The following is an 18942-nucleotide window of genomic DNA, read 5'->3' on the forward strand; positions in this document are numbered from 1 at the left end:
AATTTAGGTTACACAACCCCCTCTCTTGGCCAAATAAACTTTATTAATACACTGATTTAAGGCCTTAAGCCTTTGTTAATGTACAACTCTGTAAACCTGTTATTACTGGGATCATTTTACTCACTGATATTAACTATCTTCATTAAAATAACTATTCATTATCAAATTAAAGGTTTTAGCTGTTTAAAGGGCAATGCTACTGAGCTAAGTAATTATCAAAGTGAATGTTCACATTCAGTGCTACCTTCATGTATATTTTTTACAAACATACTCCTATCACATAAATTGGTAGAATAGTAAGACATTTCTGAATATTTTTGATTAACTAGCGCATCTAATTTGAAATTAGTCCACCATATTTGAAAGACCTAGATTTCTACTATAAAAAAGTTCACCTTAACTGGGCAACTGAAGAATAAACTGTGGTATAATAACTATGAAACACTTCATTTTCCCCTTTTACCCATTTTTGCCTTAACACAGTTTTAAAAAGAAAAAGATTAAAAGATTCATTTCAATTTCCCAGTAAACTCTCCCTTAAATTTAAAAAGCTCCCCAAACCCTTTAGCTTTAGATACAACAGAACAAAGATGTGGTGAACGCTAAAAATAACCTAATGGTTTTCTCTTGGAAATAAAAGTTTAAAAGCCTAGAATTTACATACTCAGGTCAGGCCATAATCTGCCCCAGAAAAGCAAAATCCTTAAGTTGCACATTGCCCTATGGTTTTTTTCCCATCACCATTGCTTCCAACACTAAAAGAATTTAAGAAAACCCTGACACAATAAAGCTGAATCTTCTGGCTCTCTTCCCTCACTTTACAGATGAAATATCACACATCCTGTACCCCACTCCCCCAAACCAAACCAAAAAAAGAGCTGAGACCATAATAATGATAGAACTCAGAGAACAGGCAACATAAAAGATTGTGGAAAAATAAATACAAGTAGTCATTAGACATAAACCACCTGGAGAAAAGGAAACCAGTTCTGCTTTCAAATAATTTTATTTTTTCTAATTTTGTGTTACTTTAATTTCCCATAGCACCTTGGTAATGTTGAAAACAGAAATACAAATACAAGATGTACTCATTTTAACATAATATGCATGAGCATGTGTCACACCATCTTTTTTTGGGGGGAGGGGGCAGTTTGGACAACAGGAACAAACCTAAGCAATGGACAAAATAGAAGCTGGGTAACTGGTTCTGATCCCTGACCCCGAACATTTAACAGGGGTCACTCAAAAGACATGTAAATCAGGCCAAAAAAAAAAAAAAAATCAACATTGATGTAGATGTTTCTTTATCTATACTAATCACTGTTTTGTGCTACAAAACTGAAAATAAAGCCATTTTATTTTATACACAGCCTGTTGACATCTGAGTTGTACTTTTAGGAACTGTCTACTCAACAATTCATAAAAAGTTGTTAGTTTTAAAAAATAAACTTAAATTATTTAATAATCAGGTGATTTTGAAAGAGAATTTACTTTCAACTTGAACACAAATTCTCTTTCAACTTCTTAAAATGTCTCATTCAGTTAATAAAAACTGAAATGTCTATGTATCTTCTTGGAAGCTCAGACTAGCTAAGTTAGCATACACCAGAAAAGCCTAAAGTTAAATTAATGGCCACCAAACTGTAAGGAAATATAAAAAATTAGGAAAAACCTCATCATATAGTTAATAATTTATATAAACCCTCAAAAGGAATACACTGTCCTCTTGCATTTTATCTTTTCTGTAAAAACAAACAAAATGGGTACTTTTAAAATATGGATAATATACATGCCCAACACAAATATCAAGAGACTTAACCCCAGTGCTGTTCAACTGTGTCAAAGTAAAACCAGTGGACATTTAAGCCAAAAGACTAAATATTAAGGCCATAACTAATAAAGCTAAAGAAAGCGTTCAGTAACTTTTCAATACTATTTTCTGCTCCAGCAGATGCAAATACTCCATCATTAAGCCTTTTGCAAAGCCAACCTGGTTATTTAAAAAGGAATGTGAAACAATATTCAAGCTACTTTAATTTTAGGAACCAAAAATAAATTAAAAATCACATGTAATTTGAGATCACATGGAAATGGAGCACAAAAGATGACAACAATAAATCCTGATTACTGAAAGATCTTCTCTTCTTCCAAAATCCAAGTGAATAAAATTTAGATGGATCACTCTTTTGAATGCCAATGTGTATATTTGTAAAAATGAAATCACTGAGTAGAGACAGGCCCTAGATATTATGAAAACTTCAATTATCAGGAGAGAAAATGGAGACAGTTTTTGCAGTATCTCCAAATACCTTCTCTATGAAGTGCTAAGTGATGAACTTGTGTGACTCTTGTTCTCTTCATGCAATAAGAACTATGACAGAAAACCACCATACTATACACTCACTATCAATTGTATCTACTTTGAGCCTCCAATAACCCAAGGAAATGTTAAGTCATAAGGATGAAGAGAAAAATCTGACATTTAAATTCCTCCCTCTACAGAACCAAATAAATAGCTGAACTACAATAAACGCCCAACCTGCATCAGTTACAGAGAACTGCTGGAAAAAAAAAATCCACTTTCACACAACTCACAGGCATCATTTAGATACAAACCTTAAATCTGCTGTAATAAAATAAATGCTAAATACATACTGTGAATATATATAATTACACACACACACTCATTCTTCCCTATACATCCCACCAAACTGGGAACTATTAACTGTAATGAGGCAAATTAAATTAAAAACACTATATATTTTATAAGAAATTTAAAAATGATCACGTCTTCAAATTTCTACTTTCAACAACATTTTGGGTAAAAAAGCAAGAACACAGTTGCTTTCTTCAAAAGAAGACCCTTTTCTTGTGTTTCAATTAGAGCATTTAGCTTTTAGAAGTTGGGTGAACTAACAGTAAGTCACACAAGCATACAACACAATGTGACACACATTGTAAAAAAAGTAATGTTTCATTTTAAGTGCAATAATTAAGTTTATAATCCTTACCAAGTGATTTTTATAAAATGTTTATTCTCTTAAATCCAATGCATTCACAGAGTGTTAACACTTTAAATGTTTATCATTTCCACCAACTGCAGCATTATCTAAGTAAACCAAAATAAGCACTTTTATCATAGATGTAGTCAATGATTATTAATACTTTTTTTTAAAGGACCTAAACTTCCCCCAAATTTCAGCACAGGTAGTTTTATTGTATGTTTCATCTAGCAGATTTTTAAAAATAGTGTGTAGAAATGAATAGTTTCAAACTGCTTAAATATATTATACCATGTTATCAATCCACCAAATCAAAAGCAATTGCCAAGCTGAATAATAAGTTACAAAGAAATGATAATCCTGGCTTGTACAGAAATGTGCAGTGTTTAGTTAGCTACTAATACAAATCTCTAAAGCTTAACTTAGAGTTGGAAGATGAGTTTCACAGTAATGTAATTTTAACCTCCATTTACATTCATTTTAATATATTACTAAGATGTTTACTCTATGTCACAATGGTGCTTTCCAGTGTTCACAATTTACAGTTTCAATTTGTACATATGTAATTCACTAACATAAGGGACAGTTATGACTATTACAAACTATCCCTAAAAAGAAAACAAAACCCCACCTTACATGGAACTCTGAAAATGGTATGACTTAACACAGATTAATGCAACATGGTTTTTAATATTTTAGCCATTTTCTAAACACCAGCATGTAAACTTGCCTACTTAATATGACAGCTACAACTTTATTCACTGAGAAAGTATGTATTAATTTTCTTCAACTATCTTTCTCACCTTAAGTAAAAAAATCTCATGACTTGCTGGTTCTGTTTCTGTGAATTCCAAACTGTATTTTTTGGGGGGGGGGGGAGAAAAGGAAGGAAGATGATAAAACACATCTGTTTCTTGTAAACAGAAAAAAGTCACCCCCAAATTAAGCCTTTAATTTTTTTTTTTTTTTTACTTCTACACTATTTAACACTTTAAGAAATCAGTTACAATGTTTCATCTTTAACACGAATACAAATAAATTACTGTAGGGTCAGTCTGACCTACCATACTGGGATCTAAAGTTCTAAATACATGAACAGAAGAGTAAACTACTTCAATGTTCAATCGGAGATTTAGAACAGTTATATGATTTGACTAGACTGGTCAAGGCAATTAGAAACATACAATTCTGTAGGATGTTGATTATTTTGCTTTTGGGGGGTGGATAGTCAAAGAACAGAGAATAACAATGAAGTAACAAAAAAACCTGTCTCCTATTTGGGGGGGGGGGGCAGGAAATCACAAAGCAGTTTAAATCTCTGAAGTCCATTTGACCTATCCACTCAGATCTAAGACAAAATTTTTGATTTTTTGAATAACCCCCTTTCTTTCCTTGAGTATCAAACTGATTGATAGTCACATCTCTAAGTACAATCAGAGCTTAACAGTTTGTTGAATGAAATATTAAGGTCAAAAAGACAGACAATTTCAAAATGGAAAAAAAATCTACTCAAGTATTACATTCAGTTTTCAAATCATTTTCTAACATGACAACAGATTTGGCTTCAATCACTCTTGCACACACTCACACAACAGGCACTCCAGCCACTGATCTGCTTTGCAACACAAGGCCATATAGGCAGAAATGGCATTCTCCAAGCCAAACTTTAAATAGATTAAAAAAAGTAATTTCTAATTTTACAGAAATGCTTCTTCAAAAAATATTTTCTCTCACTCCCTCATCTCCTGTACTGAAGGATGTGTAATATGTTTTTTTCTCAAGCTAAATCTGAACCTTCAAAATTGATTCTAGGCAGAAGATCTCTGCAAATTAAAATCAAAAACAAAAATAGAAAAATTATATTTTTATATATGTATACATATATATATATATATATTTATACTGATTGGAATCCTCCAGCATTTTAAAATCACTTTAGAGATGAATTTTGGGATTCTACTGCTCACAACTCCAAAATCCATAATGATTTAAGGACATACGCTTTTCTCCTGTTTCCTTCCTGGCTACCCCCTCCCCTCCAGAACAGTTCAATATAGCCACGGCTCAAGTTTAATGGGAAGAGAGAGAAGTTTTTGAATAATTTGTTTGTTTGTTTTACTTTGGTGATCTGGGTGGCACATACTGCTCTTTGCCATTACGTCGAGTCACTCCCTGAGGTATAGCCCTATGGCCAAACTGGCGTCTCTGTTCCCTGATTTTTCCAGCTGCTCCCCTGGGAATGGTATTGCCTCGGAAGCTAGAATACTCCTTACTAGCCCTTGCTTCTGGCTTCTCATGTGATTTCTCAATGGACTTCTCAGGAGCTCCATTCTCTTCATTTTTGGTGGGAGACACTACATTGGAGCGAAGTTCCCGTAGTGGCTGCACAAGAACCGGAGCTGGCTCTTTAGGGGGCTTCTGGCACACTTCAGCATAACTTAGCTTTCGGGGTTCCTTTGAAGTGAAGATAAGAAAACAAATTTATGGAACATTCTCTAAGTAAAGTACAAAAAGGATAATGTGACCCACAAGAAAATCAGTAAGCTATCTTCTAGGAGAGGGCAACAGGCATTCTCATATACACTGACTGCTATTAAAGTGTATTGGTACAATCTTAAAAAAAAAAAATTTTGTTGAAATAATAAAAAGCCTTGGCAATTTATAAATGATACAATATTTTCACTTGAGGAATTTATGTGAAAGATGTTCATGTCAGCATTGTTTATAACAGGTGATGAAAAAACTGGAAATAACCTAAATGTCTAACAAGGAAGGACAGATTAAGTTAATAATGTACTTTCAGGTTAAGTTAATAATGTACATTCGTATAATGAATGTACATCTGTTCTCTCTTCCATGGCTACAAAGAACCCTGAGATGGATTCCACAAGAATCTCAACAGAGCAGCTGGAAACCAATAATATATTAATAGAAGACTAATTAAAGGTCTTAATTACCTCATCTGGAAAAAAAGGAAACAGGGGTGTTATGAGAATGGGATAAAGCATGTGAGAAGTATTTAGCACTGGTCTTAGCATATAGCAGGCATTCAGTAATCGGTAGCTGCCATTGTACTATTATTAAATAACAAAATAAAATGTCCTTAACCTAGAAGGAACTATACCAAAATGCAACTAGTTATATTAATGAATGAAAAGATTATTAAATTCTGTGTTTTTGCTCTGCTTTTCTGTATTTCCCTAATTATAAAAATGATTTCTGGAAACTGAATAAAAATGGAAGTGGCCCTCCTAAGACTTGTTAAACATTACAAAAAAAAAAAAAAAGAATTTCAAGGGGGCTCAAAGCCTCTTTAGCCCCAAAATACATTCATCATAACTTGAATAAGAAAGAAGAGTCATTTAACTAGAAGGTGATCAGAAAAAAAGCCATTAAAAAACAAAAAACAAACAAAAAATCCAAAACCCAGAATGGCGGCAACCTGGGTGGCTCAGCTGGTTGAGCATCTGCCTCTGGCTCAGGTCGTGATCCCAGAGTCCTGGGATCAAGCCCCGTGTGGGCTCTCCCTCTCCCCTATTCATGCTCTCTTGCTCAAATAAATCTTAAAAAACAAAAACAAAAACAAAAACAAACCCAACAAAAACCAAAACTTCTCAGAATGAATAATTATTCTTCACTATCTCAACATGGCTAAAATTTCCCATTTCTTTGCAGTGACTTTAAACTCCTTGAGCTTCATTTGAGGCAGGCAGCCTCAGTTTGGGCTATTTCTAAATGACTCTGCTCTAGCAGACTTATGTGAAAAAAAAAATCTCATTATTTAACCTATTATTTTTTTTGTCCCCACATACTAAATTCATCAAGTTACCTGTAGGGCCACAGCTACAGCTGCATTTATGTTATTATTACATGGTGAAGCACTATTTGTCCTTGATGGCTTTGCAGTACTTGGGGAAGAAACTGGTATAGCTGTCTGGTTGAGAACATCCTTCTGAACAGAGGAATCCTCTACTAGATCCTTTTCTTGCTGAGTTGTGCTAAGGAAAAGAGAGCTTGACATTAGACTTAGTATAGCACATAGAAACAGCTGAGCAAATGATCAGAAGAGAAAGTAATCTTAATGTGGAAGACCTATACTGAAACTGTACCTTAATGCAGGAAGCTCAGCTGTACATGGAGGACTGGTACTCATATTGAGTTGCTGGGCAGAGGTGCAGTCTGTCTGTTCATCCTCTGCAGGCACTGGGCAACTAACTCTTAACTCTTCATTATCCTTAAAGTAAAAATATATTTCAAAATTAACTCATATAGACACTTCTCCAAAGATATCCAAATTGCCAATAAGCACTTGTAAAGAGGCTCAATCATCATCAGTCATTAGGGAAATGCAAATCAAAACCACAATGAGAAATCACTTTGCACTCACCAGGGTGGCTATAATCAGTAAGTAACAAATGTTTGTGATGATAATGGAGACACTGGAACTCTCATACACTGAGTGGTAATACAAAATGGTGCATTTTGGAAAACAGTCTGGCAGTTCCTCAAAAAGTTAAACACAGTTACCATATGACCCAGCAGTATATACCCAAGAGAAAATATGTCTACACACAGATGTTCGTAGCAGCATTATTCATACTAGCCAAAAAACTGTGAACAACCTAAATATTCATCAACTGGTGAATGTATAAACAAAATGTGGTATATCCATATAATGTAATATTACGGGGCAATAAAAGGAATGAAGTACTGGTACACACTACCACCATGGATGAACCTTGAGAAAATCATGCTAAGTGAAATAAGCCAGTCACAAAAAGGCAAATATTGTATGATTCCACTTACACGAGATACCCAGAGTACTCACATTTATATAGATAAAGTAGAATGGTGGCTGCCAGGGGCTGAGGGAAGGGGGAAGGGGGAATGGGAGTCACTGTGTAATGGGTATAGCATTTTATTATTACCTTTAAAAGATTTTGTGTTTTAAGGAATCTCTACACCCAACGTGGGGCTTGAACTCACAACCCAGAGACCAAGAGTTGCATGCTCTACCAACTGAGCCAGCCAGGTGTCCCCTACAGCATTTTATATTTACAAGATTGAGAGTTCTGGAGATTAGATGCACAACAATGTGAATGTATTTAACACAACTGAACTGCATACACTGAACAATGCTTAAGATGGTAAATTTTTTAAGGATTTTTTTTTTTTTTAAAGATATTATTTATTTATTTATTTATTTGACAGAGAGATAGCACAAGTAGGCAGAGTGGCAGGCAGAGGGAGAGGGAGAAGCAGGCTCTCCGCTGAGCAGGGAGCCCGATGCGGGGCTCGATCCCAGGACCCTGGGATCATGACCTGAGCTGAAGGCAGCTGCTTAACCAACTGAGCCACCCAGGTGCCCCGATGGTAAATTTTTTAGAGGGGCAGAGGGAGAGAATCTCAAGCAGACACCACGCTGAGCGTGGAGTCTATGTGGGGTTTGATTTCACCACCCTGAGATCAGGACCAAAGCTGAAATCAAGAGTCGGATGCTTAATTGACTAAACCACCCAGGCATCCCTTAAGATGGTAAAATTTATATTATGTGCAATTTACCGCAATTTTTTTTTTTTAGAGATCTTTATTTATTTATTTGAGATAGAGTGAGAGAGAGAGCATAAGGGCGGGAGAACAGTAGAGGGGAGAGGGAGAAGCAGGCTCACCACTGAGCAGGGAGTCTAATGTGGGGCTTGATCCCAGGACCCCAGGATCATAACCCGAGTTGAAAACAGATGCTTAACTGCCTGAGCCACCCAGGCGCCCCTTACCACAATTTTAAAAAGTAAAATAAAAATAATAGCGAGGGACGCCTGGGTGGCTCAGTCGGTTAAGCATCTGCCTTCGGCTTGGGTCATGATCCCAGGGTCCTGGGATTGAGTCCCGCATTGGGATCCTTGCTCAGTGGGAGCCTGTTTCTCCTTCTGCCCCTCCCCCTGCTCGTGCTCTCTAAAATAAATAAATCTTAAAAACAAACAAAAAAACTCCACAAAAAAATCTAATAGCGAACCCTGGATATTAAAATCGATTGATAAAGTACAAATTTCAGTAGGTTTATTTTTTTTAAGATTTTATTTATTTATTTGTGAGAAAGCGAGCATGAGTTGGGGGGCTGCGTGGAAGGGCAGTAGGAGAGGGAGCAGCAGATGCCCCACTGAGCAGGGAGCCTGACGTGGGGCTTGATCCCAAGACCCCGGGATCATGACCTGGGCCAAAGGCAGATGCTTAACCAACAAGCCACCAGGCACCCCCAAATTTCAGTCGGTTCAGAGGTAACATTTAGAAAAACTTTGTAGAAAATATAGACAAGTACAAAAATAAAAATTAGGAAAGCCGAAACAAAATCTGACGTTCCACCTACAAGGTGCAATATCAAATTAAGAGTTAAAGAAAGAGAAGAAAAGAGAAGTGAAGAATTTATCAAAGAGATAGTACAGGAAAATTTTCTAGCATGTAAGGATGAGTTTCCAGACTGAAAAGGTCTACCAAGTATCCGGTGCAATTAATTAAAAAGGAGCCATAGCAAGATACACCTTCATAACTTCACAGAATACCAGAGATAAATAAAAGATCCTAAAGGCCTCCAGAGGGGAGGAAAAGGTCACAGGAGGATCAGAACGATAGGTTTCTGAAAAGGATCTCGGGAAGCCAGATCATTTCCTAAGCAAGATATAAAAAAGAACAAACCATAAAAGAATGACTGATAAATATGACCATACTAAAATAAGAACCTGTTTTCATTCACAAATACTAAACTCTGAAAACAAACCATAATTAGTAATATCCATTACTGACAAAGGATTAGTTTCCAAAATAAATTTAAAAATTCCATGAATCTGTAAGATAAAGAGATAACCCAATAGAAAAAAAAAAGTGCCAAATACTTGGCACTTTATAAAGAGAAACTCAAATGGCCTATAAAAACATGAAAAAGTAACTTAACCTCAACAGTAAATTTTAAAAGATGCCCTATCACTCAGCAATTCCACTATGTATATACTCTAAAAACAGGGTGTGTAGTTTGAACATTCACAGCAGAATTGCTTATAATGTCAAACAGACAAAAAAACAGCTCAAGTGTCTATCAACAGTTGAATAATATTATTACAAAAGAATACAACAGTGCAAAATGAACTAGTTGTTTCAACACCAATGAATTTTACACAATATAGAATGAAAGAAATTGTTAACAGAAGATTACACATTCCATTTATGTTGTGTTCAAAAACAGGCACACTGAACAGTATACTCTCTAGGTTAGGGGTTGACAAACCAAGGCCTGCTGGCCAAATCCAGCCTCCGAGTTTGGCTGGTATTATGGCCTATGAGCTAGAAGTGGTTTTTACGTTTTTAGCATGTGGCCCACAAGCCTAAAATATTTACTTTCTGGCCCTATTCTACAGAAAAAGTTTCCCAACCTGGAATGGTAAAATTATAAAAAAAGCAACAAAATTGTTATTGCAGTCAGGATGTTTCCTCTGACGGGGAGGAATAGGAGGAATCTTAAAAAGGGAGGGGAGACACATGGCACTGCTAAGATGTTGGTGATGTTCATTGTCCACAACTGTGGGTTGGGATTACAAGGGGAAATACACTTTATTCTTCTTCTTTAAAAACGTATGTTATGTGTGAATCACACCTCACCCAATGGGAGAAGCCATCAACTGTAAAATGCACCATTATATTATGTATTACTAAGAAAAACACTACTACTTAACCTACGGTAACGTTTAATTATAGATTTTCAAAGGTGGAAAAATATCTATCTTAAGGCTGATGAAATAACTACAATATTGCACAATTTTTTAAACAAGGGAAGACAAATACCTTCAAAATTCCATGGGAACGTGATTTCTAAAACACAACTCTACAGAAATAAGCTACTGATCCTATGTGAAAACAAAAACATTTTTGGAACACAAGATCTCAAGAAATTTATACTAAAAACCACTAATTCAGGAAGCTCAGGAAGATGTGACCCACCATAATAAAGGAAAGTAAAGTAAGAGTGAGGATCCAACAAAAGAAAGTAAGGAAAATTCTCAGGATGATGGTAAAGTCAAGTCCCAGCTACACAACTGTGCAGTAGGCCACTGAGAGTGTAAGAAAGGAGAAATAATGGCAGTATACTATGAGGTTCAGTTATGGAAAAAAACGGTAATATCAAGATGTGACTTACAAATGATGGCATATCCTAATCTAACTGGCAGTGCTTTTTACTTTCTTTTTTTTTAAGACTTTATTTATTTGAGAGAGAGAGTACAAGCAAGGGGGAGGGACAGAGGGACAAGTAGACTCCCTGTTTGCAGGGAGCCTGACATGGGGGAGGGGGGTGTGGCTGATCTCAGGATTCTGAGATCATGACCTGAGCTGAAGGCTTAACCAAACTGAGCCACCCAGCTGCCCCTGCTTTTTACTTTTTTAGTGATACTAAATTAATAGGGCATCTTATAATTGATGGTATCCTAGATATGATGCAGTACAATATACAGGGAGGATAAGAAAAGTATGTTGGCTTAAGAGAGCTAAATCCTTAGGTTCTAAATGGAAAGTTAATAGACAACATCAAAAATTGGAAAGTCAAGAAATAAAGTATATTGGGAGCACACAACTCTTGATCTTGGGGTCCTGAGTTCAACCCCACATTGGGTGTAGAGATGAAAGAAAAGAAAAGAGAAGAGAAAAGAAAAGTAGTAGCATAACCATGTTAGTTAGAAATATAGGGGGAAAACAGGAGAAAAAACTAGTTGAAATGGTTGCACAGGAATACTATTTTTCACTATAAGCCTAGATGTATACTACGTGTATATACTATAAAAATAAAAACTGAATTAAGAAAAAACGGGAAGAAAATGAGAAAAATATGCGGGTGTAAAGATTTAGCACAGGAAGAGGTCTACACTCAAAAATATTTTAGGAGGGGCGCCTGGGTGGCTCAGTCGCTAAGCGTCTGCCTTCGGCTCAGGTCATGATCCCAGGGTCCTGGGATGGAGCCCCGCATCGGGCTCCCTGCTCCACGGGAAGCCTGCTTCTCCCTCTCCCACTCCCTCTGCTTGTGTTCCCTCTCTCGCTGTGTCTCTCTCTGTCAAATAAATAAATAAAATCTTTAAAAAAAAAAAATTTTAGGATGGGGTACCTATCCTAAAGGTTGATGTCCTAACTCTTTGATATCAACTCTCCATTATTTGAAAGCCTGAATTTACCAAACTTAGAATTCATTTATATCATTGACTAATTACAGGCACTTAAGTGGAAACAACACTTTCCACCAGCTTGCATTAATTGGTTCTACCAAACTGAGTTGGCTGACACCAAAGACATGCAAAAATGAAGACACATTTTATTTTTTTAATTGGTTTAATTTTTATTTTATTTATTTCTTTTTAATTAACATATAATGTATTATTTGTTTTAAGGGTACGGGTCTGTGATTCATTAGTCTTACACAACACCCAGCACTTTATTGGCCTGTGTAGCTTTATCATAAATCTTTTTATAATACTCAAAGCAAGTTGACAATCCCATGAGTAAAAACTATGATAGAAATACATATTAAGTGCAAATAAAATTTCAAATTATAACTCTGCAAACAAAGGCTATGGTCCCATAAGTAAAAGATTGATGCCTCAGTGTTTACCTTTTCTTTGTAGACACCTTTAACAACATCAGACATCCTACTCTCCAAAACAAGTTCACCTGGAGTTCTTGATGAACTTCCAGGTAAAGGAGGAAAATTTGAGGCTAGTAAGTCAAACTTTGGTGTTGGAGCCTTTGCTTCAGCTGATGAAGACTGCGGTCTCTAAAAGACAAATCATAAAACAGGTCACATGCCAATCTCATTCCCTAATCCTGTACCACAGAAGCTGAAAGCTGTAAGGAAACAAAACTCTACACTAATGCAAGAATTGTTTGTTCTCCTATAAATTCCTGGCTTCTCATCTCAGTTGAGCTCTCATTTTTTTATCAATCCTACTTACCTTTCGTCAACTTCCTCACCTGTTTCTTTTGCGAACTTTGCCACACTCCTTAAGCCTGCTAACCAAATCTCCACTATTTGCTAAATATGTAATACTCCCTTCCAGAACAAAAATAAAAACCCCTATGTGACCTAAATTTGCCATGAGCTTTTCTTCTTTCATATAGTCTCAAGAGAACAGTATCTTTCCTTGAAAAATCTCCTGATCTGCCTTTCTGCCCACCACCCTCTACAAGCCTCACCTCTGTATTCATCACCACTAAAATTGCTTTGACAAGTCACCAATGCCTTCCACAATGCAAAATCTGACAGACTTTTTTTCCTAACCTCGTATAGCACCTGGCATGGTAAACATTCTTTCCTTTGAGAGCTCATTCCTCCCTTAGCTTCTATGATACCTCTTTCTCTTGATTTTCAGATCTCACAATCAGGTGCTTGTGTCTCTCTACCTATTCCCTTTGACAGTTTTATAGTTTCTATGTGTTTCTATAGTTTCTATAGTTTCTACTCTTTTCACTTCCATACTCTCCCTGTGTGATAGTCACTATTCATGGCTTCAACTACTACCTATATGCAAACAACCTTTACAACAATCTTTTTCACTTTTGGTGACTGGCTACACACCACTGGAAATTTACCAAAACTCACTGAATTGTACACTTTCAATATTCTCAGCCCAGACCTTTACCTGAAACCTAGACATCCATTTGTCTATCAGCCTTCTCTGCTCAGATTTTGCTTGGATACTTCAAACAATATAATAAGTAATCTCATTCTTCAGCCCAAAGCTACTATGTTCCCAAAGTTCCATTCTTGACCACTCTAAATCACTTACTCTACAGAGTCCCCTGAATGATTTCATCTACTTTTATGATTTCAATTACTTTGTGTAAGCTCACAAATCCTAAATTTTATCTCTAGCTAACATCTTCTTCCTGCACAAAGGCACTTCCACTCTGCCTTTCCTACTGGAAAGCATGTTTGTCTCCTTTTTCTTCACCCCTTCAGTCCTAAATCCTCAAAATATTTTCAACATATTAAACGGACTTCAAAACTTATCTCTTCTCTCCTCAATTGTTCAGGGCCACTTGAGGATTCATATGGACTGTTGCAATGGTATCGTTCTAAAAAAGCTGTTGCTATGTCATGGCTGCCCATGGTACAGAAAGCTATAAATAAAAAAACAGTACTATTTTAAAAGGTTCACAGTTTGCCCTAAGGACCATTCTGTGTGTTATAATGCAATATATTTTCTTCTTCGGAAATGCTTATCTTTTCACTACTTATATATGTAATATTTGTATATTTATTATATGTAGCCTACATGCTGTATGCATAGTACACTTATATGTGTATACAATTCACTACTTATACACGTAAAGTAAGTATTATACTATAATTTATGATTTATCTGTAAATTCTAGGCAGAGTTTTCTTGAGACCTCTGTGGGTTCCTACATCATTCTGATTTCTCAACTCCTTTTGCTCTCAGTTAAGACAGGGCAAACATTCACCATGAACAAACCACAAAAAAATAAAAACATGATTAATTTGAAGCTAGGTAAGTCAAAATTCAAATAAAAACATGTCTAGAACTATAAAACTTTAATTTATAAGCAGTTTTGTAAGATTAGTGGACAGAAGAATAAGTAGTAGGTAGAAAATTGCCCCCCCCTCAAGTAATGAGTTTCCAACACCATCCAGAGAGCTTTGTAAGTGAATGATAAACTTTATCAAGTTGGCAAAAAGTCATATATTTATTGGGCTATTGATAAATAGGAACTTTTGTTCAATGTCTGTCAGAGTGTAAGTTGGCACAACCCCTACAGAAAGATGTAAGCTGGCAGCAACTTACTGAATTGTGACCTAGAAATCCCATTTCTAAGGATTCTCCTTCAGGTGTTATTACACACATAGGAAAGAAGTTACCATAGCTACAAGACTGAAAGATTGAAACTACTTAAATGTCCATTAACAACGTAATAAACTTTTCATTGAATATTTTCATTTTTTGATTTTTAAACTATGTGAATATATTAGGTATTCAAGTAATTTTTAAAAAACACAAGCAACACAGATCAAATCCCTAACTATATATGTGCTTTAAGGGTGGGGCATAGTGGTAGCAGTAGATATTTTAGGGTCAAAGCACAGGTTCTATTTACCTTTGTCTAATACTATAATCAATAAGACAAAAACCTGGAAAGACCGACCACAAGCCAATGCCATACTAAATCACAAAAGAAAAAAATAAATAAATAGATGTAATAAAACTATGTAAAAAAACTTACCTGGACTCTCTCATCTTCTCGTCGTCTTCGACCTCGGAAAAGAGTTCTCCTTTTAACAACGATAAAAAAGGTGGGGATGATGGGAGGGACAACTCATAAGTTTCTTCAAATATATAATACACTCTATCAAAGATGGGTGAATTTCTAGTTTAACTAACTATATTTTCTATATCTCCACTATTAAGAGATGAGTATATATTCTTCTGAAGGGATCCTAAACTAATCTACCAAAAACTTCATCTACTACCACCACCACCACCACTAAGTAAGTTGGGCCATTTTTATTAAGTAGTGTTCCTTACACACCAGAAGTATATCAGGGTTTTTTGTTTCATTCGAGCAGAGTAAGCAATAAGGTATAACCCCATTTCCATAGTTAAGAAGTTGTAAGAAATTAAACTAGAATGCAGATAGGATCTTATCTTTCTAAGCTATTCTTTCCTCAGTGAACCATAAAGAACTTCAGAGTAACTTTATGAACCTCTGACTCAGAGCTATATTCTATATGGGCACTATAAATTTCTAAATAATTATGAAAACTATTAACCCATATTATGTGAACACTGTATTCAATTAGTACAACCATACACCAAAAGTTAAAACAAAAAATAATCACTAGGTCTTCAAATATTCACATTACGAGCAAAGAATTTTCATATACCTTATCCATATTTATTACCCTATTTCCTTACCTGCCCCTACCATAGTCCCCATTCTGTTCCATCTGTATAGTAGGAGTTTCTTTTGGAAGGTAGCTTTGCTCCTGATGCCCTGTTACTGTAGGATTATGCCGTTCAGTTGGAAAGTTCCTTGAACCAGATCTGTTTAATGGTCCATCCCCCAATGACACAGAGCCCTCTGTCGAGTGTTCTGAACCACTCGATGACCTAAAATGAGGCTTCACACTATAAGAAATATAAGATCACATACATGAGAGGATAAATCAAGACAGACAAAATCTTTCCCCTTAATGGTAAAAACTCTATTTAATGGGACAAGTTAAAAATTGCCTTCTACTGTATTCTGATTTTCCACAAATTAAGTTACACATAAAAGTGTCACATTATAAAAATGTAAACTCTTTTATGTCTCAGATTTTTACATTTAAAAAAGTTGTTTGGGGGCGCCTGGGTGGCTCAGTTGTTAAGCGTCTGCCTTCAGCTCAGGTCATGGTCCCAGGGTCCTAGGATCGAGCCCCACATCGGGCTCCCTGCCCTGCAGGAAGCCTGCTTCTCCCTCTCCCACTCCCCCTGCTTGTGTTCCCTCTCTCGCTGTGTCCCTGTCAAATAAATAAATAAAATCTTTAAAAAAATAAAGTGTTTGGAGAGATTTGGGGTAAAATCCAAAGTTCTTCAAGATAAAGCTACTTCTATTTCAATACTCAAAATACAACTAGGATTTTAGCTAATTTAACACCAGTTGCAGTCTTGACACGCCTGAATCAGCCAGGCTTTAAGCTTATTAATGAATTTATGCCATACATTCTCAATGGGGCAACATCACCCCCAGTGGGAGTAAAAAAGGTTCAAGGCGGGGGTCGGGTGGGGTGGGGCCAAGAAGGAACAAAAAAAATCCCAATCTTACTCCTTTTATGCACAGAGCACAGATATACATACATTACATAAATACATATACAATATCTCCAGTACTAAATTTTCATAGGGAAAAATTGGGGGGGGGGGGATGTCTATAAAGGCTCTCTAGGGGAGTGACAATGAAAACCAGAGAAACAGTGCAATATATTAAAATCCCAGCTTCTGGGGCGCCTGGGTGGCTCAGATGGTTAAGTGTCTGCCTTCGGCTCAGGTCATGATCCCAGCGTCCTGGGATCGAGCCCCGCATCGGGCTTCCTGCTCAGCGGGGAGCCTGCTTCTCCCTCTCCCTCTGCCTCTCTCCCTGCTCATGCTCTCTCCCTCTCTCTCTCTCTGTGTGTGTCTCTGTGTCTCAAATGAATAAATAAAAAATAAATAATAAATAAATAAATAAATAAAATCCCAGCTTCTTTTTAAATTAATTGTTCAAAGATCCTATGTGAAAAAAAGCTAGGAAAATATAATGCAACTAACAGCCTGGCATGGCTTCATGAATTAGGTATAGAATCTAGTAAAAACAAACAAAAAACCCCAGTAAGTACGAACAAGGGTAGCTTTTATCTTGGATGATGGGTATAAGCACCCAACTCTCTAACAATGTATAAGCAGATGAAACTAGGGTAGGGGTAAAGGAGAGGCTACAGTTTAATCAACAGTGAAAACAAAGTAAGCCCAACCAACTAAGGATCTTGGTTCTTTCTATAACAGATTATACAAGTATGAGATTTATATTTGGCCCCTTATTTGTAGTTTAAAAATTCCATTTTTACAGCCTGTTTTCATGGTTACAAATTTATATCAATAAACACATTGCCAATTCCTGGTTCTCTGAATTTGGATTTAAAACTTCAAAATAATTATAAAGCCCAACAATTTAACATTAATTCCAACATCTCCAGCTACCCTATTCTTTACAGAAAATAAAAAAATGAGGTTACTGCCATTAAAACTTAAATATAAAAACCAGGTGACAAAGTTGGGTTGAGTTTCATTAAGATTATATGAAATAATTACTTTACGTCACAAAGTAGATTTTTTATTTTTTTGCTTGTTTGTTTTAAGATTTTTATTTATTTATTTGACAGAAAGACAGAGCCAGAGAGCTCAAGCGGGGGAGGGGGGGCATGGCAGAGGGAGAGGGAGAAGCAGGCTCCCCCATGAGCAGGGAGCCTAACGTGAGGCTTGATCCCAGGATCCTGGGCTCACGACCTGAGCTGAAGGCAGACACTTAACCAACTGAGCCACCCAGGCGCCCCACAAAATAGATTTTTAATAGCAATGAAAATTATAGAATGTCAACACAAAGCATTTTCAGAATATTTTTTTATTAGCCATCATATCTGAAAATGACCTCATGAGGTAGATACGCTGTTTATCTGTTCAGAAACTATCATTCGCCTAAATTTTCTCATTGCATTTCAATATACCCAACAGGTAAGTTACTAGGTTTAAACAGCCCTCAGATCTCATAATCTTACCCTTCACTGAGAGGGACTTACGATCTCAGTCCAGGCAAAAGAAAGAAAAAAAAAAAAAGGTAAGAGAGATAAGTGAAAAAAGATGGAAAGGAAGAAGTAAAGTGACAGAAAGAGAAAGTATGAAAGGTAGAAAAATGCCCAGACTTCTGAAAGTTAGTCCTAGTCTCTCTAAGTAGGTCTAGTGATCATCACTGGGCTGTTACAAGGTTCATATAATAAACTACAAAAGTACTTCCTAAAAGTTACTTTCTCCTTGACTAATAACTTCAAATAAATAAATAAATAAAAATAAAGGTCTGGAAGTGGTCACTTTTTAGAAGAAAAGAAACAAGGATTAGGGTCTGTCAAAAAGCTCCCAGTTTCATCTGTAATATTTGCATTTTATAAGAAGAAAATACTCATGTATAATTTTTGTAACTAAAATTAAAAACTTGCACTGGTCAAACATATGAAAAAGGATTGTACATGAATGGTTTTGAATAACAAGCAAAATTATACTAAACCTGCCTTGTACCTTCAAAAGCATAGGCACACCTCCTTATAAGTAAGGATGACTGGACTGTCATTCTTGGCTTTCTTATTGTGATTTCAACCTTTTCA

The 18942-nt window shown here is 36.1% G+C and overlaps 1 protein-coding gene across 3 annotated transcripts in view; it reads right to left on the reverse strand.

The window, feature by feature from the left end:
* Window positions 1–1498: 1498 nt before the first annotated feature.
* Window positions 1499–18942, reverse strand: part of LARP4 (La ribonucleoprotein 4) — a 70913-nt gene continuing 53469 nt past the window's right edge. For 2 of the 3 annotated variants that reach the window (XM_032420323.1, XM_032420322.1), the window contains exons 11-16: window positions 15965–16177; window positions 15273–15321; window positions 12643–12804; window positions 7112–7236; window positions 6832–7000; window positions 1499–5456 (exon numbers count right to left, since the gene is read on the reverse strand). In XM_032420323.1, the coding sequence (XP_032276214.1) occupies window positions 5118–5456; window positions 6832–7000; window positions 7112–7236; window positions 12643–12804; window positions 15273–15321; window positions 15965–16177 (1057 nt within the window). In that variant the 3' untranslated portion in view covers window positions 1499–5117. Of the gene's footprint in view, window positions 5457–6831; window positions 7001–7111; window positions 7237–12642; window positions 12805–15272; window positions 15322–15960; window positions 16178–18942 lie in introns of those variants that run through there. The other variant, XM_032420324.1, reaches the window with a different exon arrangement.

The sequence above is a fragment of the Phoca vitulina genome, unplaced genomic scaffold, assembly GCF_004348235.1.
Source record: "Phoca vitulina isolate PV1807 unplaced genomic scaffold, GSC_HSeal_1.0 scaffold23, whole genome shotgun sequence".
NCBI lineage: Eukaryota > Metazoa > Chordata > Mammalia > Carnivora > Phocidae > Phoca > Phoca vitulina.